This window comes from Engraulis encrasicolus, chromosome 20 (genome assembly GCF_034702125.1).
Source record: "Engraulis encrasicolus isolate BLACKSEA-1 chromosome 20, IST_EnEncr_1.0, whole genome shotgun sequence".
Taxonomy (NCBI): Eukaryota; Metazoa; Chordata; class Actinopteri; order Clupeiformes; family Engraulidae; genus Engraulis; species Engraulis encrasicolus.
This window is the reverse complement of record NC_085876.1, coordinates 37,158,233-37,182,345: the sequence shown is the minus strand read 5'-3', so window position 1 is coordinate 37,182,345 and position 24,113 is coordinate 37,158,233. Positions and strand designations below refer to the sequence as shown.

The window sequence follows — 24,113 nt, the reverse complement described above, 5'->3', positions numbered from 1 at the left end:
GTCTACGTGTTACCATATGAAATGTGCTATAGACTACTGTAAATGAAATTTGACTTGGATCACAAAAATGGACAATCTGATTAAATATGAAGTAATGAAACGTGTGTTGACTGAGACAATGAATGTGATCCGAGCCAATCGCGGTGCGACTAATCATCCATAACTCTCGACTCAGTCCACTAATTTCTGCTGATCTGTCCTTGGACCAGAGCCAAACTGCTAGCTTTACCCACACTCAGTACCATTAATATCCTTCACTACTGACTCCAAACCAAATGAAACCCAAAGGCCTTGCTCCTCCACATTTGCGCAATACTGCACATACCATCCAGTCAAAATGTATATGTTGGAAAAGTGTAAACGACTTAAAAAGTTAATATCTCCGGGCAATAAAGGATCTTGGAGCAAACATTCCTCCATGATGCCGGAGCAGGGAGAAAGGATGGGAAAGAGGCGGGCCTAACAGGTGCACAGGTGTATAAAGAGTGGGGCAGGTGCGCGCTGACGGGCACAGTTGCCATCAGGCGCTCTGGACTCTCTGCACAAAGGCCACTTTACAACAGGTAAGTCGGCCACACAGAGCCCTCTTTCACTCAGCCTTTCAGCATCTGAGCATCTATGCTGTCATTCACCGCCTCACACACACACACACACACACACACACACACACACACACACACACACACACACACACACACACACACACACACACACACACACACACTGGATCTTATCTGGGATCTAACTGTCTGTTTTCAGTGCTATCAGTAACTCTTTGTGGTCTGGCTCAGTGTCTTTAGCTTACAGTGTTTTGCTTCTTGCCGGCAACCTTATGCCTCTTTTCCACTGCCACTGTGTTCGGGTAGGCCTACAGCTCGGCACAGCGCGACTCGGCCGCCTTTTCAAATGGGCACTACACCGCTCAATGCTAAAGCAAAAAGTGGCATCCGAGTCGTGATGCGTCGAGCTGTAGACCTACCAGAAAACCGGCAGTGGAAAAGAGGCATAAGTGCAATGCACACAGGGGGACGCCTCTTCTCTCAAAGGTTTGAAATGTCTTTCAAGAACTGTGACGTATTGCCAACGTGCTGCATGTTTGTTTGCTCTCATTCTCTCTCTCTCTCTCTCTCTCTCTCTCTCTCTCTCTCTCTCTCTCTCTCTCTCTCTCCAGTTTGGTTGCAAAAATGGTGAAGGCACTGTTGTCAGTCCTCCTGGTCCTGGTGGCTGTGTCATCTTCCCTGGCCAAACCAGAGAAGACTGCCACCAAGAAGGAGAAGAGAGTTCCTCAGACTCTCTCCAGGGGTGAGGCCCCCTTTCATGCCAATCTAAACTAGACGCCCTGCTTCAGAATGCCAGATTCAGAGGGCTTTCTTTGCTTTGGATGCTAAATATTAGTATTTGGAATTTGTTTGGGAAATGATAGCCTCATAATGCGTGGCATTCCACCAGTGGAACACTGTAATTGTCAATGAAAAGTTAACTACCACACTACTACACTACTATGACAGACACAGGGTATTTAGTGATGCACTGCGAACTTGATCATTACCATTCTGGTAGCAGCACATTTAGGATGCTGTGTGTCTTAACGAGTTAAAGGGCAAAGAATCTTAAACGTTTTGCTGAAATGCAGCAAGAGCACACAAGAGCTGAGCTTTTGAGTGAGTTATTGACATGACAGAAGGACTTGCTCCCATCTTACACAAAATCCGATTTAAATAAGTAAAGGGTGTATCTTCTGTGAGCTTGTTTTTTTTTCAAAAGAAAAGAACTCTGAATGGTTCATCTTTCCTCAGGATGGGGTGATCAGCTGATCTGGGCTCAGACCTACGAGGAGGCCTTGTACTGGGCCAGATCCAAGTAGGTACTTTCTGTTTCACCTGCACCACTGCTTTAAGGTGTGGACTTTCTATAAAGAAATTGCTGTAACACTTTCTATGAAGCCCATATCTATAGCGCATTTATAACAAATTATACATCATTGGTGTAGTCATAATACGTTATCAGTAATTATAAGGCCCTTACACAGTAAATTCTGCAGTGCTCATTTAACACTCAGAGAGTTGATTTGACATCATTTGGACTTAAATGAACTAAGTGTTGAATTAACACCGCAACATTTACTGTGTATAATGCGCTATAGATATGGACTTCAAAGAAAGCGTTACTGAAATTGCTATTGGCTAGATACCTGATTACAGATTTGGCTTCTATTGAATGTAATACTCACTTGTCTGAGAGGGCAAAGGTTGAGTGTTTGTTAGGAATGTTTGCCTAATCCAGGATGCAGGATATGAGTTTCAAAGTGTGATGGGGGAGTGCTTATGACGCTGTGCTAACAGAGCATGTGCAGACAAATGTGTATAGGCCTCGGGCCACGTGTAGGCCTCCGTCCTTTCCCAGCCCTACCCCAATTTCTCTCTGTTATTTGCCATCTACTTTTTATTATCCTATTAAATAAAGGCATAAAAAGACAAAAAATATATGTTTAATTCAGGTAAATTGGGCCGCTTTCGGCCATTCACTTAGAAGCAAAAAAGTGGCCCAATTTACCTGAATTCACCACATACTGGGGAAAAAAATGAAATGAATGTTTTATTATCCAATAGAAATAAGTATGATCTTTACTGAAATGTAATGGGGTTTTTTTCCAGAGAAACAAGTATGTGGTTGTTGAAATGTAATAAATTACTTGTCTTTCCACAGGAACAAGCCTCTCATGGTCATCTTTCACCTGGAAGAGTGCCCACACAGCCAAGGTAAGCAAGGCATTGTTCCCATCACATCCCAGAATTCCTTAAATCCCGGACACACACATCACACATCTATTTCCTGCTCGGTATTAATGACACTCAGAACAACGTGCTCCACCACGCCTTCTTAGCTCCTGCAGTCTTTTGAACTCATTTCATCGACACAGGATCCTGTTTGGCAAGTTATTCAGCATTCAGTCAGTCGGCTGAATTGAGTGTGGAGAAGAAAAGGAGCTTGATAAGTTTCATGATTACAACAACAACACAAAAATCCCGCATCCGGTCTCACCAACCATATTCCCCTCTCTGCCCTATTTTTTAACCTTTCACAGCCATGAAGAAGGTCTTTGCTGAAGATAAGGAGATCCAGAAGCTAGCAGATGAGGACTTCATTCTTCTCAACCTTGTGGTGCGTTGCTCAACTCGATTTCAATTTAGTTATTTGCAGTTTCGCCAAGAGCATGATACATATAGTCAGAGGCGCATCTTGCCACAAGGCAAAGCAGGCAGGCGCTCTGGGCCCCCAACCCCCTTTTTAGTGAATAACAGCCCACACTTTACCACAGTAGTGGCGATTTTGGTTCAAATGTTCATTCTTTTGTATTTTCGCTTGGGGCCCCAACTGACCATAGAATCGCCTCTGCATATAGTTCCTTGCATCCATCCATTTCAATCATTCACCACAACATGAATGTAAAATGCAGGAATACATAGAATGTGAGTAACTTCAACATGGGAATAAAATAATAAAAGTGGTTGGGTCCCTTTGTTATGGGTAATGTTCTGGTTTGCAATCTGCCACACAATGTCCACCAAATAGACCCTGGGCCACATCAAGCATCACATTTTTCTCTAGAAGGCCTAATACCTAGTAGCTTGATGTATGGTATGCTGTCTAGTAATATATGGATTACGATGTCTCCCTTTTCCATTGCAGTACGAAACCACAGATAAGCACTTGTCACCCGACGGTCAATATGTGCCTAGGATCATTTTTGTTGGTAAGTGTTTGAAGATTGCTTTGTGTGGCACACATCATTAGCTTTGAGCTTTATTGCCAGTGTCACACCCTGGGGCGCTGACATCTTTGACTGGCCCTTGGACAGAGTGATCTAAGTCAAGTTCAAGTTCAAGTTCAAGTGTACTTTATTGTCAAAAATCGATGTAATAGGGTTAGCACAGAAGTTTGAAATTGCGTTTGATCAGTCTCAAATGTGCAGTTTAACTAAAATCATTTAAATAAGACGTCGTAGAGTGAATCAGGCCCAATTAATAGGCCCATATGACAGCCCCATTAACAACAACCACAACAACAACAACAACAACATGTAATTCTCCTCCTCTTCTCTCATCAGATCCCTCCATGACTGTGCGTGCTGACATCACAGGCCGCTATGCTAACCGCATGTATGCCTATGAGCCATCTGATGCCAAACTGCGTAAGTGTCCTCTCCCAGCTTATTTTGATTTCCTTTCTTTTTACACTGGCACTGACCTAACCATTTGAAGGGCTAAATTAGCTACCTCTTGTCTGAAAGAAGAGGTGTTTTTTTTAGAAACACACACACACAAACACTCGCACGCACACACACACACACACACACACACACACACACACACACACACACACGCACACGCACACACACAAACACTTCACTTACTTCTGTGTAGTTGCATTCATTTCACAAAGATACATGAGCTCTTTCCATCCTGAAGTCCACCCCGTGCAGAACCATTCTAAAATGCAAATAAGCTACTTTGTCAGAAAAAGCTGACGTTTATTGAAACAAGATTCTGTATGAATTCATCATTATTTTAAAACATACTTGAACCTCCCTTCTTTGTCATTTCTGCTCCAGTACTGAGCAACATGCAGAAGGCCAAGAAGTTTCTGAAGACGGAGTTGTGAAGCTGAGGACCCCCTCCATCCTACATCACTAGCCTACCTGCGCCTCCCTCCTCCACCACCCCCCGTGATGTTGCATGGGGCAGCAACCTGGAGTGCTGAAACAACATCCCCCACCACAGTTTACTGACGTCAAGTCGAGCACTGGAGAATTATTTCGATTTTTAAACTGTTTTGTCTTTTGAGTTACGGATAATGGCTTCTGTCATTGTTTTGGTTTAATGTACATTTCATGTGAATTTTTAAAATAAATGCATATGTACCCAAATGTGATGGTTTACCTCAGTTTGTTTTATTTACTTTACATTTACCTTAGATTAGAATACATTTAGCAGACATTTTAATACAAAGTCTCTTTACAACAGAGCAGAATGAACAACAGACAATCGTACACACTTCTAAAAGATTGAATTGGCTTGTGTAACAGCTGGTAGCTTGTTCCACCATTGGGGGGCAATGGTGTCCAACAGTTTTGGACTAGGATTGCTGTGTGAGTGCAGAGCGGGTTAGACAATTTGTGGTGGAGTGACACAGAAAACTGGAATGAACGTTAAGTTTCAGTAAAGCCTTCATATAAGCTGGAGGAATTCCTGAGGCACATTTAAATACATTTTATGAAGAATTTTGATTCACAGTCTTACTTATAAGCAGTATTTTATGAAGGGACAAACATCTGCATCACCAATTATGATAAGACAGGCTCAAAATCCCTCTTGACAAATACCGTAGGCCTAACTAATAGTGTACTCTGGACTAAAAAAGACTGCTTTACTGCCCTATAAAAAGACAAAGTGCAGTAACTACATAGGTCAAATTTGAGTTTAGACTGTAAATGGTCTTAATTACACCTCCTTTAACTTCTGAAAAAGCCTTATGATCCCAATGTGTCCAATCTTAGAGATATTGCTATGCTATATTGCTATTTCAGTAACTACAACATACAACCTAATACCAAGGCTTTGAAGGTTTTTTCTCCATTTCAATGTTGGTGTGGTTAGTCTATGCACTTTGCCTTTATAGGGCAGTTGGGAATTAATGTAGAGTAGATGAGTGTATACTATTTGTGTTTCATGAATACATCTTACTCCTGTTCCATTCTTTGCATTTCAGTATTAACAAATAACAATGAACAAACTGGAAGCCTTTTATCAACCTATGCAGTGGAGTGCTTGTATTAGACATTACATGGATGGCTACCCAACAGGCTTCAAGCCATGACTTAATATGTATTAAGTTTCATTTTTGTTTATTGATTTCTTACTGGTCACCAAACCTGACCCTTCTTCCTAACGGACTCTTTCTGTACAGAGAAACCACCTCTAAATTGTATGGACTTCAGACCTTACAGTTGAACAAAACCCTGGCCCTGAATCTTTTTGAAACAAGAAAAACCTATAAAGGAATGTATTTAACTCTTACAAACTCTGTCAAGCCTGAAATCAGACTCAGAGCCTGAATTCTATCAGCCCTGGGGCTTTCTAATAGAATATGTAGCCTGGAGTCTAGACTCAGCCATAGTGCCTGAGATGCTAGCATGTACCTCTATACAACCGCTAATTATCTGATAAGTCAAGTGAAATACTTTCACAATCATTCAGCCTCTATTGAGTCGTCGATAGTCTAAACAGGGCTGGAATTACACAAATATCTCCACTTATCTACAGAACACCACTATTTCTCTGAACTCCATTGCAAATATTAACTGGGCAAATAGGTCTTTTCCCATGGATCCGGTTAGGGTAGGGGGAAATGGTACTTCAGGTTGGCATTTACTCCACTGAAGGTGATTCTATCAGTTAAAGCCCAGTGTGCCGAGAGCACCGACTAGTGTTTGCTGCTTAGGCCAGTGTGTGTGTGTGTGTGTGTGTGTGTGTGTGTGACTAGTCTATTTACCCAGAGGCATGGAAGAGGGAAGGAAAGAAAGGAAGAAGGAAAAAAAAGAAAAGAAAAGACGCTGATGGAAGTCTGGGGAGTGTTAGCTCCGTCCCACATCCTGGAGGGGAGGCAGGGGGAGGAGAGGGGCGGGGAGGGGAGGGGAGGGGCTGGGCTGTGTGGGCTTGGCATACTTTATCCTGAGTGACCCGGTTGCCAGGCAGCCAGGGCCGGATTAACACACAGGCTACATATTATGGCTGAAGCCCCCCGATCTAAAAAAAAAAAAAGTGAAGTTTTAAATGTTAATACTCCACAGTTGGCAGACATGTTGTCCCACAATCATGGCTCTGAATTATGGCATGTACCGGTAATTATATCCCCGAAACGCGGAGCGTCGGGGATGTAATGGTTTTGCGTGCGCCGCCGCCGCGTCCGCCGCCGCGTCCGCCGCCGCGTAAGGTCTTTCGTGTTAACGCGATAACTTTTGAACGGATGTTTGGATTTGTCCCAGATTTTTTGGGTGAATGCTCTAAGGCAGGTTCATGAACTGATTCGAGTTTGGAGGTCAGCACTTTCAAGATGGCTGAATTCAAGATGGCCGAATTTTTGTTTGGTCCATAACTTCTGACCGGGTGGATGGATTTGTCCCAGATTTGGTGTGTGAATGCTCTAGGGTAGGTTCATGAACTGCTTCGAGTTGGGAGGTCAAGACTTTCAAGATGGCTGAATTCAAGATGGCCGAATTTTTGTTTGGTCCATAACTTCTGACCGGGTGGATGGATTTGTCTCAGATTTGGTGTGTGAATGCTCTAGGGTAGGTTCATGAACTGATTCGAGTTTAGAGGTCAACACTTTCAAGATGGCTGAATTCAAGATGGCCGAATTTTTGTTTGGTCCATAACTTCTGACGGGGTGGATGGATTTGTCCCAGATTTGGTGTGTGAATGCTCTAGGGTAGGTTCATGAACTGCTTCGAGTTGGGAGGTCAAGACTTTCAAGATGGCTGAATTCAAGATGGCCGAATTTTTGTTTGGTCCATAACTTCTGACCGGGTGGATGGATTTGTCCCAGATTTGGTGTGTGAATGCTCTAGGGTAGGTTCATGAACTGATTCGAGTTTGGAGGTCAACACTTTCAAGATGGCGGAATTCAAGATGGCCGAATTATTGTTTGGCCCAGAACTACTGACCGGGTGGATGGATTTGTCCCAGATTTTGTGTGTGAATGCTCTAGGGTAGGTTCATGAACTGATTCGAGTTTGGAAGACAACACTTTCAAAATGGCGGAATTTTCATTTGGCCCATAACTTCTGACTGGGTGGATTGATTTGCCCGGTAACATCTTATTTTAATGGTTCACCATTTCAATGAATCTACCATATTAGGTACAGTGTAATAACCAATGTAACAATATTTAATACCATGTAATACTAGTGTAATACCAGTGTAACAATATGCAATATCAGGTACAGTGTAATAACGAGTGTAACAGTATGCTATACCATGTAATATAGTGTAATACCAGTGTAACAATATGCAATACCATGTAATACCACTTAAGCACAAACACATGATGTAAGTAAAAAAAATACATTATATTAAATATTGTTACACTGGTTATTACACTGTACCTAATGTGGTATATCCACTGAACCATTAAAATAGTATTACCATTTGCCCCATTTTTTGCTTCATTTTCACAATAGTCGTTTGGTTTTAAGCCTATGCACGTCATGTCACGTCTGTATGTATCATATACGTTTACGAAATGGTGGACGGGAGTGGTAGGAATGATGGGGGACTGGAAGCGTCGCGTTTCGGGGATATACCTTAAGCAGTCGAAGGCGACTGCACAGGCAGTCTAGTTTTACCACAGAATTTGCCCTCCGCAGGGGCCTACAGCAAACTGTAGCCTAGGGGCCCCGGGCCATCTTAATCTGGCCCTGGCAGCAGCCATAGGCCAACACTGCCATTGTTGTCTAAACGCCTAATGAGTTGCTGGGTCTATGAGGCACAAGAGGACTGTGTCGATCCCTGATTGGTTTAAATGGCAGCAGCAAAGAAAGGCCTTTTGTTTCAAGTCACACAAAACGCATATTTGTTCGCGACTGATGACAAAGCGAAAGCACGACAAAAACTCTGGGGGAGGGTTGGGAGTATTTTCAGATTTATTGAGAGATCGCTTCCCACCAACTCTGTGGTGTCAGTAAGTTCACAGAACTTTCATACATAGATGCATAATTCAAACAAAAACTAAAGTTCATGCAAGAGGCTAAATGTACAGGGTTGGACAAAATAACTTAGACACCTGTCATTTTACTGTCATTTAGTTCATCTTGCGTCCACAGTTAATCCTGTTGGATGTGGTTCATCCTTCTTGGTGGTATGCAGAGTGACATTACCTTGGATACCAGTGGCGGCTGGTAGTCTGTCAAACAGGGGAGGCTGTTCAATTACAATATGTCCAGAACGCAAAAATAAAGGGGGGGGGGATTTTGACACACATCTTACATTGGTCCTGAGCCACATATGGCCTCACACACTAAAGGACTCTTGTTGAAACAATGTGTTAATCATTAATCATTATCCCCCTTGTAGCCTATTCATAGGGAAATGTTTTTATTATTATTATTATTATTATCATTAGGCCTACCTCCGCCACAATGATGTGATTTAGTTTGCCTTCGTTGTCTTTGTTCATTACTGGGTGCACGGCTTAACTTACCACTAGAGGTCGCAAAATCTTTAATTATTTACCAGACATTGCCAACACAGTAGGAAACAAGGACTCGCCACTCACGGGACTTGGCAGTTAACCAGTTGATAAGACACCACGAAAGCTCAAAAGAAACGGTTGTTCTTCCCTACCTTTTTCACCAAGTCAATATTAGGCAGTGCTCTGCTCTGCTCCTTGATATTCATTTTCTCCTCATAAGGACGACTGGAATTCGCCAGAATTTAATCCACAATGCTTGGCATTTTGCATAGCTCTTTCTTGCAAGCTAGCCCTAACGAAAAGTAGGCAACTTCAACTTTTGAATTGGGAGATTAAAAAGGATAAGGACATGCCACTAAGACTTTATTCGCAACACTAGTGTCACTAGGTTTACAAGAATATACACAAAACTGGAGTACACCGCAATGAATAGCTTCCCCACTGGTTACCACGACGAAACTTCTCAGTCAAATTAATAACATATCCGCATTTCGAAATGAAATCAACTGTAGCCTACTGACACGGGGTTCACCCAATCACAAGTCGGAGCTCCAGTCTCCGGTCCCTCCCCCCTCCTCTCTCTTCTCCATTCACTCCCAGTGAGGCTCAGTCTCAAAATCAAAAAAATTTCACGGCAATAGCCAATGACCGTTTAGCATTTTGCCATTGAAAAATCGTACAATCCCACATGCCATTGAAGTCCATTGAGACTCGACTCGCTTGCGTTGTCATGAGCGGAAAAAAACTCGTGCGAGCCTCGGGATCTTATAACAGATTGGTTTCATCTCTAAGTTGAGCACATGCATTTTCTATGGAGCTGGGTCTGAAATAGCAATGTTATTAAGTTGTGTAAAGCATTAGTTTACATACTATTCTCCGTGATTTTGGACAGGAGGCGGCGCCTCCCTTGTACTCAAAGAGGAATCGCCTCTGTCTGGATACTGTGGCTCTTGACACATCACGAAGACTTGCTGTCTCGGTCAGTTGCACACGTGCCAAGAATTTCTCCCTTTTGAACTCTGACGTGTCACACATAATGTTGTGTGCATTGCAAAATTTTGAGCTAAACTGTGCTCTTACCCTGCTAATTGAACCTTCAGACTTCACTTTACTGGTGCAATGTGCCATTAATGAAGATTGGCCAACAGGCTGGTCCACTTGAGCCATGAAACTTCCCACACTAAAATTACAGGTGTCTCAAGTTATTTTGTCCAACCGCTGGTCATACAGTACACACACAAACCAGAACATAGTAGTCTTATTACTATCGCCATCCCTCTCAAGTACACCTGGACGGCCCAAAAATAAAAAGCAACAAAAGAGAACCAAAAGCTGTACAAGTCAAACCACAAACATGTTTCAGGTAGATATACTCTCCTAGTGGTCAGGCAACATGTATAAAGTGATTTGTGTCAGCATGTCATGTCGATTTCAAATGAGCAGAGCAGTTAAACTTCGGCTTTTTTCGCACACCTCAGCTGGCAGGTGCGTCGAAGATGGCACCATGGGTCACTAAGCAATACTTTAAAGAAACTCCCGCACACTGACCATTTCGCTGTTCTTTCTTTAATAAACGATGTTTCGGTACTAGACCTTCGTCAGGCAATCTTGCCTGATGAAGGTCTAGTACCGAAACGTTGTTTATTAAAGAAAGAACAGCGAAATGGTCAGTGTGCGGGAGTTTCTTCAAATGAGCAGAGCCGACAATCCCAGGTTCAGGAAGTAAAACCCCTGCCTACATACAGTATTTGATCCATCCAATCTTAAGCGTTCATAAAGGGAACAGATCCACATGAACACCAGCTTCGGGAGCAATGATCTCTAAACAATATGCGGTAACAGTTTACTTGATGTTGGCGTCATATGTATGACATGAGAGTGTCATAACAGTGTCGTAATGTCATGGATGCATCAGAAACATTATGTCAACGGCATGAACATTTTATGATAGTTGTCATAAAATGACAGTCGGTTTTGGTAAAGATAGCACAACAATGTCAACTTTTCATGACCGTAAAACGTTTATGACATTGACATCATGTTTATAATTCGTCCATGACTGTGTCATGACATGTGTATGACGCCGGCATCATGTGAAGTGTTACCCAACATGCTTCAGTGCTATGATATAGACAGACAGGCATTCTGGGGATCACTGGCACTGTGAATAGTGCATATGTACGGCACCGATTTTATCGGCTTTGCACCATCACAAACACGGCAATTTAGTGAATAACTTGATTCTAATGATGATGTCAAATGACAGGTAGATCTGATTAGTGAATTTGGTGTCTTAGGTGCACAGCCTAGGGCAAATGGGCCTACACATGGTTTTACCTTACCTTTTGTAATTGGGAACGACATTTGCAAATTAGGTTCAAAAACAGACAGGCATGCCCGGGGCATCCTTTTTCAGGATACAAGGACGAAAGGACACAAGGATACAAGGATGTTGGTCTTTTTAGTGCATGTTGGCCTTGTAATCACATTAGTACCTGCCTTCAGGCTACTCTGTGCTTGTTTGACATAGTGACTGGCTACTGGCAATGCATTCTCAACTTGAAATTCAGCATCCACTTCGTTACCCCGGCAACAAGCCCCACCCTTTTCAATGTTTCTCAGGCTCTCACAGGATTTCCAGTCTACTAGTCAGTGTCAGTGTCACTAGTCGGTTTCCCGCCCAATTGGGCTACTTGGGAAGGCCGTCTTCGAGTAAAAACGGGGGAAAATTGGCCATTTGGCGTTTTTTTCCTGCAGTTTTGTGCCCATAGATATCAATGCAATTTGTTGAAATTGGACGGAATTTAGCGCGTTTTTGCTGGGCGGGATTTGATCAGACACATCTGGCCACACTTCTACTAGTTCCGGTTAGGCTGCTCACAGCCCCTGTAAATTACATTACATACCACTTAACTGACACGTTTTTTATCCAAAGCGACTTACATATATTTGCAGGGTATTGTTACACTCCCTGGAGCAATGTGGGGTGAAGTGCCTTGGTCAAGGGCCAGTTCAGCCATGTGGTCTGGCACTGCAACCCTCTGATCTGAAGTCCACCTCCCTAACCACTAGGCCACGGCTGCCCCCTTAACGATTTAGCACTAGCAACTGCTACCGAACTAGCTATGGCGCATCCCTTGTCACCATGGATTATAAGGTAGATGGTGACAGTTTGACCAAAGATCGTTAACCGGGACAAGATAGGTCACCTACGTCTCAAACATTTAGTATGGTCTGAACCACAATGGATGCCACTTTAGTGAGCCGACCGAACATTCCACAAGTCCAGTCCACACAACGATCTTTGGTTTGGCCTGAACGTCATCGTATCAGGTATGGTCAATGGGAGTACATATTGTATATGTATCTCAATGGGTATGGTAGGCTAACATTGTAGGAAGAGATTGTCCAAATGAATCACCAGTACAAGTCCAGGATGTATCGCTTTGAGCTAGCCATGCCATTTCGAAACAAGCACACTGTCCAGTAATGGATGCAGTCATCCGATACAAAATCCGGGGAAGAAGCTTTGCTTTGAACTCATGCCTCTGGTTCTCATGTCCCTAGCGCTCTGCTTCAGTGCCTTAATTCCTCCCCCAAGTCATTATATTCTCTCTTCATTCTCCAAAGAAAAGTTACCGCACGCAGCATCAGACCACACTGACGATTACTTTTATTGCCTTCACCTGAACCTCTGATGCTTCCAATGTTTTTGTAAAGAAATAATTATTTCTGTAAATTGTCGTCTAGTACATGGTAGTAAGTAGGTTTGCAGTCTTGTAGCATAGGAGTTTGTCAAAAGATCTTGAAAAGCAGCCATGGAATCAAAAATGATAAGTGTCTCCTTCCAGGAGTTATATAGTACAAAAACCAAAGGATCATTATATAAATAGTGGTGATTTCCATTCAGTCCAACATGCTCAAGTTATATTAGGATCTTCATAACAGCAGTTATGTTCCAAAAGGTACAGCAGCAGTTTTTTCTTTCTTTCTTTTAATACCCGGATTGATTACGCTCACTCATTATCAGTGAGTCATCATGATTCAAACACAGCTGTTCTCGCCGATCTAGGTCATCGAAGGGTAGGAAAGAGTTACTACTGTGTGTGTGTGTGTGTGTGTACACCGAAAACAACCAAAGCAAATTTGCTCTTGGTATGATATTGACGTGTTGATTTTAGCTATTCACAGAATGGCTCATTCGAAGATATGACCGTGACGTCCCAATTATTTTTGCCCGAACTGCGTCATAGCTCATTACCACAATATGAATTGGCTTTTAACAGCTGAAATTCGCTCTGGTCATCCAACTCACTTTGCCCCCAGCTAATTAGCTTTGGTCTCTCTTTTCGATGACCCTCCATAGAGAAATAATGACTTACGCCGCTCTGGTCACTTATGCTGTATACATACAATTAGTCACTAGTTTCTCATGCCAGGCATCGCACAGGAGTTTTTGAAAAGAGCAGAGGAGTGCCCGTAATCGTGAACTGATTTGATTATACTGTACATAGCCATAAGACTCACGACACTCGTGCAAATCCAGCACACAGAGCACTTAAAAACACTTTTTCACCGCCTCATACCTACAGTAGCAGACATACTGTATATATAGAGTAGATGTGCACACACAGAAACAGACACAGACACACACACGCACACACACAGACACAGACACAGACACACACACACACACAGACACGCACACGCGCACACACACCACTTTCTGCATAAACCCAAACAAAGCTTTAAAAAAAAGTTCAGGGGTTTTGGAGAAGAAGTGCAGGAGAGAGAATGCAGTGTAGAGTGGGAATCACCGTAGTCAGTGCTTAATTTGAGGGGGAGCTAGCTCCGGAACCTCAGACGAGAGCTCCGGAACCTTGGATGGAACCTCATAGAAAGACATCATAGACCCCACCCCACTCGGGGTGGAGCCACCCATCCTCTGCGCTCCAGGACCTCCCCCCGCTTGACAAATTAAGCACTGACCCTAGTAGAGGTGTACTGTAAGTTGTAGACCGCATATCGATGCCTGAAAAGCTACAGGAAGGCACTGGGGTTGGCTCGGGGGTCCTTCTGATTGCGGTATCTGTACGTCAGCCACACGCCAAGGATCTGGGGAAGTGAGGGAAGAGCCAGAGAAGGGGGAGGGGAGGAGGGAGAAAGAGAAAGGACATGTTGAAAGTCACACTGCTGTAGTTCCGGTCTGTGATGAGGCGCTGTGAACTGGCTGACATCATTAGAGTCCACAGGGAGCAGCTGGGCACAAGGACAGATTAAAGCACGGGGCCTACTGGGACAAAGCCCAGGGGCCCAAGAGCCAAGGGGGCCCTGAAGCCCCAGTCTCTATGTTTCCATTCTCATATCGAGTTAAAACCACTTTTAATGTCTTTATTTTCAAAATTTCATCACAAAACCCCCAACAACGTAGGGTCTCAAATATATGATCTAAAATCTTGAATATTTTTGTAAACTAGCAACATCCCTGGAGGGGGGCCTTTCTTGTTGCCTGGCCCAGGGGCCCATGGGAATCATAATCTGTCCCTGCCTAGGAAACCACAGATGGCACCGTTCGCATCCTATATGGGCACGCAGAGAAAGTGCCAACTTGCAACGGAGCTGTGAGATTGTGGTTAAAAAGCAGACCTCTTTGAAACAGATGGCGGATACAGAAGCCAAGCTTCCTTCAGTACAGTAAATACCGGCATAAACAATCACTATCATGTAAATGCATCAAAATGGACAACTGATAGCAAGGGCAAAAGAATTCTACTCTCACTTAGGGTTTTCAGGCCGACCAGAACGGAGCCGCTGCTGGTGCCTGCACCAGTTACGATCAGCTCTTAAGTGCTTATATGCGAACCGCCTGTGTTCATACCGGGCCCCGAACTTATTCTGCACGTGACTGTGTTACCCGGATGAACCTGCTGATGGCCATGCTGTCGTCACGGTTCACGGAAAAAACCCCAAGAATTTTGCTGTTCGCTAAGATCTGTGGCGTGAACACGACGGGCGGTTTGCGATTAGGTGCGGGAACAGGCACCCGCACGGTTCTCAGTCAGCCTGAATGCGCCACCTGTGGTCTAAATTAAATTTTGAAACAAATGTGCGACAACATACTTTTTTTTTTACATTTGTTCTCACAGTACATGTTTTAAACTAGAGAACAAGTGTGCGGATAGTTGTTTCAAAATGTTTTTTTTTCTTTTTAACCATGAGAGCAGTATAACTTGTTCACAAGTTCGAAAATAAACAAGTAAATGAAATGACCTCACTTCAGGAAACGTGAACTGGTTGGACTACTTGACCAGACCTAAACAGATTAGCATGCCAGCCACATTCCTCAGGAGGATTGTTCTCCAACTTCCTCAAGAGCACATTTCTAATGCCTTTGTAACCATGTAGAGTAGTGTTTCCTCCTGTTATGCTTATACTTCAAGCAAAAGGGAGAGAGAGAGAGAGAGAGAGAGAGAGAGAGAGAGAGAGAGAGAGAGAGAGAGAGAGAGAGAGAGAGAGAGAGAGAGTATGTAAGGAAAGTGAGAGTGGAAGAAAGAGAAGAAGAGAGGGAGGACCGAGACAGACAGTAAGAGATAGCAAGAGATAGAGAAAGACAGTGCTGCATGATGGCACTAACCTCAGAACGGAAAAAGAGATTGCGAGCAGACAGACAGAGAATACAAGAAACTCAGGAAAGAAGGAGAGAGCAAGAGAGAGAGTGTGAGAGAGTGATAGTGTCCGTGAGAGTGTGAGAGTGTGAGAGAGAGAGAGAGAGAGAGAGAGAGAGAGAGAGAGAGAGAGAGAGAGAGAGAGAGAGAGAGAGAGAGAGAGTGAGAGAGTGTGTGTGTTTGGTACAGAATGAGCTAAGGAGAAACTCTGGAAAGAGAGAGAGAGAGAGAGAGAGAGAGAGAGAGAGAGAGAGAGAGAGAGACAGAGAGACAGAGACAGAGAGAGTTTGTGTGTGTGAGAGAGAGAGACAGTGTGTGTGTGTGTGTGTGTGTGTGTGTGTGTGTGTGTGTGTGTGTGTGTGTGTGTGTGTGTGTGTGTGTGTGTGTGTGTGTGTGTGTGTGTGTGTGTGTTACACAGTGAGCTAGAGAGATGTGGTGTTCACCTCAGTGAAGCTGAAGAAGAGGCCGATGCCCCCCACGAAGTGCAGCACCTCCTCCGCATGCTCCTGGATCTTGGCAGCACAGGTGGTGCACGTGTGCTGGGCGAAACAGGCCTGTAGACAGCAGGGGACACATAGTCACAGAGTGATTCTCAAACTCTGGGCAAGGAACCTATTGATGGGCCATAATGAAGTATACCAAGTGGGCCTTGAAAATCATTTTCTAATAAAAATGATATGTGTGTGTGTTATGTGTTGTACTAAGAGGGTAATCGAGAAAGGTAGTGGTGCGCACATCCAAGATGCAGGTGCAGGACAAAAAATGAAATACTATGAAAATAAAGGTGGAATGTCCACACACTGCTCCCGTTTTTCTTTTGCTTTTTTCTTTTACCAAGTGAATGTTTTGGAGTGGTGTGCTCTTCATCGACATCCACTTGTACTAAGAGGCCCCCAAGCTGGAAAAGGTTCAGAATCCTTGGTCTAACAAGCTCTTAAGCAGGGGTATCAAACTGTAATTCAGAGTGCGGCCAAAAATCTAAATCTGAGACGAAGTCATGGGACAAGCTCAACATTTATTAAAACACTCAACTACTGAAGTCTAGGCTAATTTGACTAATACATTTTAGTCATACGTATACGGAGACATCACTGCTGACGCACTAAGGGTTATGTAGCGTTGCCCTCGGCCCACTCCTATGATGCACAACATTCTGTAGTCAAGTCATATTACTACTGTATACTGTATATTAATGGTACTGTATATGTGGGCCAACTGTAATACACATGTGAAATGATTTCGCAGGCAAACAAAAATAACTCAACAGGCCAAATTTGGCCTGAGTTTGACATCCCTACTCTGGAGCATCAACAATACTTGACCAGGCATCACTTCAACATGACAAACGCTCATTTTTGGCAGCCAACCATGGAGAGCAGTCTACAAAAACACTGTTGAATATGCAATGTAATTTGCTTGCCAGTGTCAAGCTACAGTAGGGTATGTTTATGGAGGCCAAAAGCTCCAGGAATCAAACGGATACACAAACAGATAATACTGTTAGTGAAGCTAATGAGAGGGTACACAACAGGCTTACTGGCTCAGCAAAATGCATATTTCCATGATGAATGTTGAACACAAATGAGAAGTAACAACAGGGTTGGGAATGGATAAATTAGACAAATAAGTCAGAGAAACAGAACAGAACAGAATAGAACAGAACAGAACAGAACGGAATAGAATGGAATGGAATGGAATAGAACAGAAAAGAACACCTTTTATACAAATGTGCAATTTAAACCGTGTATTCATACATGTACATATGTCTGGGAGATTGAAAATGTCTTACTGCAGGACATGTGTCATTGCCGCTGGGGAGCTGGAGGAAGCCGCAGCAGTTGAGCGTCTTCTCCACGTCCGCCTGAGTGCTCTGAGAGTTGTTCCAACCCACCTCAAGCAGTTGCTCCTTCAGTACGAGTGGTTATACAGCACATCATTTGACACATTAGTATACACACTTTTCACGCACCTAACTCTACCTACACTCAAAACATATGAAGCCAGACTATGCAAAACTGCAGTAGCTGAAGTAGCTCATTTACTTCAAGTGACTGTAACTAACTTCAGTCTAGTATGTGTTTCTGTTTAAAACTGTACAAGTTTTCTGTTCTGTAAGGTTTTACTACTTCTGTATACGAGTGTTTGGTTTGGTTTAAAGTATTTTGATCTTCATTTATTGCCAGATACGGTCCGAATCAGAAAGCATTCTTGAGGGAAAAAACAACTGTATTGAAGTCTGAAACTACAGCACCATTGACCACTAATGCAACTAACGGAAAGTAAGAAATTCTTTCATTTTGATGTTACCTTAGTACATTATTCGTTTACAGGTCTAAAGCACTGATCCCAAAAGTAATGTAGGTCAATGGTCTGAAGCGGTGTCAGGTCATGTACTATGCCATGTCTGGCAGTGTGTGTGTTGTGTGGAGAAAGCACTTAAGCATGTCTGTATCCAGTGTCTTATACAACACATGTTGTGGACGATGTACGTACATACCTGCTGATCTTTGTTGATGGCCAGACAAGCGCTGGACACAGAGAACTGCACCACGAACACCATGAAAAGGATAATCATATACTGGGGTATTGCCTGTTAAGGCATAAGTCAACTGGATACCGAAAAGTCCACAACCAAATTGACAAAGCAATAGGCATAGAGAAAACAATAGAGATAGGGAAAGATAAGAATGGAAGATTGACACAAGAGGTTCACATACATCGTCTTGATGTATGTATACACAGCAATCTTGGAACATACTGGTTTAATCCTATACTGTATGTGATTCGGGGAACATTCTCTTTTTAAACGTCATGGTGGCATTCAGTATTCGATTTGTGCACAAATCATGTAAACTCTTTATTCATTCTGAATGTGACCATGTTCCATGAATATCTACCGTGTGATAAAATTCGAAGTGCTTTGAATATTTCGGTTGCAAAACGCTGTTCCACACATATTCACAGAATATTCTGGAACTTGTTTTCAAATGAATACTGAAAAAAATCCATTTCAAACTGGAATACACCAGGCATACGTATAACTGCGCTCAATGTTGAACAGACTACCTAACAGATTGCCAGAGAGTTGCAGCATTCATCCTCGGAGACTGCTTTTGCGCAGTGTGAAACCAGATCCGAACCACAGACAACTCTCTGGTGACATACAGTACACTTGTTCAGTATGCAGCAGTGGAAACAACATATTCACATGGACAAGCACAGTGAACGACCCCAACAAAGCGATAGCAGCACTCATTTATATTTGGGTTAAGGGCATTTTTTTTAGCTCAGACGTCAGACGGTACAACCACACCTACTGTAATGCCCATAAATTAATTAGTAATTGATGATTAATATACTCCAATGAATATGTTTCTTAGATAATTCACTAAAAACAAATAAAAAAGATTAATCCATACACTAGTGGCATTAGCTGTGTTTGCACTACCCTGACATGTGCTACTAGGCCTACTAAAACATCATTGACCCATTTATAGGCTCTGAAGAAGACACTTTGATCACACACTGCGTCAGTCAGCCCATCACGAGTCTTCTTAATTAAATCCAGCAATGTATCTTTGGAAATCCTTGGCAAGACCTAAACAGTAACCACTGAAATTAAATTTGACCGTATCTCTAAGTGACTAATTACTTTGAGTCAACGAGCCCCTGCTGTAGAGAAAAAGTGAAGCAGCACTTTGCTTTCGTGTTTTAGTATCTGAGCAACAACATTCATTCAGGAAATCATTGTAATTATCACAAAGATGCAGCTCACTTTTGTAGACGTTATTTCATTACATTGTATTTGGCAGACCCTTTTTAACCAAAGCGACCTACAATCGAGGACACAATCATAGTCAACATCAGTAGCAGATACAAAGTGCAGAGGAAATATACAGAACAACGACAAGTGCAGATACATCATGTCATACACTCTGGCTCGAGACTGCCAGTTATTCATGAGATCACAACCAGTATTACACTCCCTCATGTAGGCCTATTTGACTGCAGGTCTACCAATGGAGAACGGATGTCTGCTAAAGTCAAGGTAAAACGTCCCACTCCCTTTCCATTACCAGGTTTTAATGCCCACTCATACTCATCACATTTATTCATGTCCTCTTTAAACGCAGCACTTTCCTGTCTACCTGTCCACTCACATCCATTTACCTCCAAATACTCCTGAGCTGCATGAATTCTACAATACTGTCGACAATAACATCAAGCTTGACTTCACTCAAGTCAGTCAAGTCATTCACATCTCCATCAATAGATACATTTGAAGTGCCCCCTGAACTAAAACTAAAACAATACAGTAGACCCCCAAAATACACTGCTCAAGAAATTCATGGGAAGACCAAAACAACACAATACTACTCCAAGTCAATCACATATCTTTGTAATCAGCCAGCGAAATCACATTAAGGGAAACTACATGTGACTAATAAAGCTTTTCAAAACTGGAAACTCTTCATTCATTGATATATCTCTCTCTCTCTCTCTCTCTCTCTCTCTCTCTCTCTCTCTCTCTCTCTCTCTCTCTCTCTCTCTCTCTCTCTCTCTCTCTCTCTCTCTCTCTCTCTCTCTCTCTCTCTCTCTCTCTCAGAATGAAAGCATCACTCTGATGAGAAAAGAGGCAGAATTAATTTGTCAGTGCTTGGTTTTCATTCTGAGGTGCTGAGCCACAAAATGTATGGGTCTATGTATGGGAAACACCGTACAGTATAACCAAAGATTCTAAGAGTATTATCTTTCTCAGTCTCTCTCTGATAGAATGAAAGAATCACTTTGAGCCACAAAACATATAGGTCTATCTATGGGTCTATGTGTGGGAAACAATGTACAGTACAACCAGAGATTCTAAGAGCATAGTTCAGACTCTCTGGTATCATCTGGTCAGGTGAGTAAAGGATACGAAGAAGAGCAGGACCTGGTGGTGCTTCATGGCCCCGACGAGGCCCGCCAGCGCCACCACGAACAGGAACACGCCCACACCGATGATGCCCCCCACCACCTGGAAACTGGACACCAGGCCAAACCACTTGCCCCATGCCGCGATCCCGATCATCAGCAAACTCACCATCTGGAATGAAACACACACAGAGACACACAGATTTTATTCTGATATATTTTTTTAAACTTTCACACGATTATTATTTCGATAGGACAGTGAGACGGACAGGAAAGGAGTGGAGAGAGAGATGGGGAACGAATTTTTGGGGTGTAATCGAACCCGCGCCCACTGAGTCACCCCCAGAGACATACATTTGATCATTTTATTTCTTCTTACTTGTTGGATTTGAAAAGCAGCTGGCATCTTAAACGTTGCACTGCACTGCTGCCACAATCATTGGACTTGAATCTCACCTCAGGGGCATTAGTGCAGATCCAAATATTGGTGACAGTAATTTGTAGCGTTAATTAAGATTGACCAGACACAAGTCACAAGTCAGTGGCACAAGAGTCTCGTTCCATACCTCGTATGCACGCACACACACACACACACACACACACACACACACACACACACACACACACACACACACACACACACACACACACACACACACACACACACACACACACACACACCAGGTGCACAGGTGGCCATCTTAATGAGGTTGGAGAAGTTGTGAAGGTCAAGGGCATCCATTACTGCCAGCAGCTGTGTACGTCCACCTCTTCTAGAGCAAAGTTCATTTTCCTCAGCATAGAAAAATAATATGTGTGTAAGAATGACAAAAAAATGACAGAATGGCAAACTATGTTTGACATCTCCTTGAGAAAAAAAAAAACATTGGTTCTTATTTTGTCTATTTGCTTACCCAATGGTGTAGGCCTACATAGGCCTACTATAACTAGGTCAAGAGACAAAGGTAGCCTAAGTCAATTAAAATAAACTTTAAAGTGCTCTTTAAAACAAAATCTCTCTCACAGCGATTTTGTTAGCTTTATAGGGCACATGGTGTAGTCAAATCAGTCTGCATATTATTGCAACACTGAAAAACAGTGGTAAAACTGTGATAAGTTTATTTCAGATAAAACAGGATACCATTAGGCCCAGCCTGAGCACTGAACAAAGACAGGACGTGGGTTATCTCCCAGAGACGTGAGAGGAAACGGGCGAGACAGCTGTTTTCACCCCTTATTTTTGTATAATTCAAACATTTGTGCCAGGCATCCTAACTGAAACACGAAACGCTGTTGTCGGCCTTGCGGACGTTGATCTAATTCCAGACAATGAAGGATTTTGAATAATTGATACAGGCGATGTGCACACAGGGCTACTAGCATATTGTTTACAACCATTTGCATCTTGAGTCTTGAATCCCATGTCAAACGTACACAAGTGGAACTCTGACAATGTTTTCAAACAGCCTTCAAGTCCGTACCATATGGTACAATTTTATCATGGCACGCTACTTACAACATAGAGGATGTTGAGAGCGCAGAGGGAATTCTTGGAGCAGGTGAATCCAGCGCAACCCATGGTGGCGACTTTCCGTGTTTCCTCTCGTCAAATTATTTCAATCTTCTAGTCAACGATTTTCATGGAAATGTCACAGATGTTAGGCCAAATTTCCAGTGATGGATGCTCGTTTATTTCTCCACGGGGCGCGTACAATAACACACCTTTCTTCTTTGGAAAGCTAGGCGGAGAGAGCATATGACTTTGGAGGGAGGGACTTCGGAATATGTTGAGCTCTGATAGGTCGGCGGGCTGTATCTCAGATTCATATGCAAATGATTGCGGAGATGCGGTGCCTGCCTTGGACCATATCGCTGACCAACTGAAGCATCCCTCTGAAAACTGCGTATGTGCGTCAACCGACATTGGAGTGTACAGTTTATATTGTGGTGCAGACAAGATCCTTTCGCCGTGACGAAGGACAAGATCTTGTTACCTATTCATTTGATTTATTCGATCTTAGCTGTAGGTCTGTAGGCCTACATTTAATTTACATTACATTACATTTAGCTGACGCATTCATTTATTCAAAGCGACTTACAACTATTATTTTTTAGGGTATTGGTTACAGTCCCTGGAGCAATGTGGGGTTAGGTGCCTTGCTCAAGGGCACTTCAGCCATGGATGGAGATGGAGGGAGAGGTCAGGGGGGATTTGAACCGGCAACCCCTAGATTGAAAGACGAACTCTCTAACGACTAGGCCACGGCTGCCCCAATTTACATACTTATCCTCTGATGAAATCCTTGCATTGTTTTAACTTCGCTTTACATGCAAGATTATTAGACAATCATTGCCAATTTGAGATAATGATTTGATGTTACTGTATGGGTCTCTCTCTCTCTCTCTCTCTCTCTCTCTCTCTCTCCCTCTCTCTCTCTCTCTCTCTCTCTCTGACACAGAATACAATCATTTGCAAAATAAACCTTTATTAATCAGCAGCAGGTAAAACAAAACGATTAAAACAAACAAGATGATGACAAGAACAGAAAAAAAAGACACATTTTCATTTATCACCCCACAATAAAGATGACATTTCAGAGTACCATTGGACAATTTGTGCAACTCTGACAGAAAAAAAAAAAAATGATTGAAACATGATTACGTTAAGACATAGTGTTATACATTTGCTGTCACTACAGTAGAATGGCAATGGCTAAGTTTTAGTTAGTACATTACTAAAGGCAGGGACGGTTCTAGTAGAATTGGTGCCCTGGGCGAGCACTCCCTTGCCTTTTTGTAGGCTACATTTAGACATTGTCATCTGTAAACATAGCGCCATGCATCTGATCGAACACAGCTAATCTTTGCCAAGTCCATGCATAATCATTATCAACGTGTTAAGTGTAGAGTTTTTTTTGTTTCGTTTGACATTCTAACTCTGTGGTATATTTTGGGCATTTCTGGCGCCCCCACGATATTTGGCGCCACGCCTGGTGCCACGCCTGGTGTGCCCTGTATTATGTCATAGTAGTGTAGTAGCCTACTATGGTAGTTAACTATATGTCAGTAGGTCTTCCCAACCTTTTCCAACATGGGCCCACTTGAAATGGTCACTAATATCCAGGGCCCACCTCTAGCCCAATAAACAATACAAATAATACAAGTAATGAGCAGCAACATCAACATTTTGATTTGTGGCAAATGATTTCAAGGCCCACTTGGAATACCTTCAATTCCCACTGTTTGAGAATCAGTCCACTAGAGGAATGTTTTGTTGTATTGCCTTCA

At 42.9% G+C, this 24,113-nt stretch overlaps 2 protein-coding genes across 2 annotated transcripts; one reads left to right on the top strand and one right to left on the bottom strand.

Annotated features, from left to right (window-relative positions):
• The first annotated feature begins 516 nt into the window (after positions 1-516).
• On the top strand, positions 517-4,919 carry agr2 (anterior gradient 2). The gene is made up of 8 exons (XM_063184937.1): positions 517-563; positions 1,172-1,302; positions 1,797-1,860; positions 2,707-2,759; positions 3,086-3,162; positions 3,691-3,754; positions 4,109-4,192; positions 4,613-4,919. Exons 2-8 carry the CDS (start codon positions 1,185-1,187, stop codon positions 4,660-4,662), a joined length of 510 nt encoding a protein of 169 aa, XP_063041007.1. The 5' UTR covers positions 517-563; positions 1,172-1,184; the 3' UTR covers positions 4,663-4,919.
• A 9,173-nt stretch (positions 4,920-14,092) lies between these two features.
• Positions 14,093-22,549, bottom strand: tspan13b (tetraspanin 13b). The gene is made up of 6 exons (XM_063184936.1): positions 22,342-22,549; positions 20,830-20,997; positions 18,412-18,492; positions 17,704-17,820; positions 16,358-16,468; positions 14,093-14,364 (listed from the first exon to the last, which is right to left on the bottom strand). Exons 1-6 carry the CDS (start codon positions 22,402-22,404, stop codon positions 14,290-14,292), a joined length of 615 nt encoding a protein of 204 aa, XP_063041006.1. The 5' UTR covers positions 22,405-22,549; the 3' UTR covers positions 14,093-14,289.
• Between the last annotated feature and the right edge of the window lie 1,564 nt (positions 22,550-24,113).

Excerpts from the sequence above, each read along its gene's own strand:
- agr2 (XM_063184937.1), top strand. The coding sequence starts at position 1,185 with ATGGTGAAGGCACTGTTGTCAGTCCTCCTGGTCCTGGTGGCTGTGTCA. Across the intron at positions 2,760-3,085 it reads AGAGTGCCCACACAGCCAAG|CCATGAAGAAGGTCTTTGCT; the intron begins GTAAGCAAGGCA and ends AACCTTTCACAG. Across the intron at positions 4,193-4,612 it reads GCCATCTGATGCCAAACTGC|TACTGAGCAACATGCAGAAG; the intron begins GTAAGTGTCCTC and ends TTTCTGCTCCAG.
- tspan13b (XM_063184936.1), bottom strand. The coding sequence starts at position 22,404 with ATGGGTTGCGCTGGATTCACCTGCTCCAAGAATTCCCTCTGCGCTCTC. Across the intron at positions 17,821-18,411 it reads CCATCAACAAAGATCAGCAG|GAGCAACTGCTTGAGGTGGG; the intron begins GTATGTACGTAC and ends CTCGTACTGAAG. Across the intron at positions 14,365-16,357 it reads TCTTCTTCAGCTTCACTGAG|ATCCTTGGCGTGTGGCTGAC; the intron begins GTGAACACCACA and ends TCACTTCCCCAG.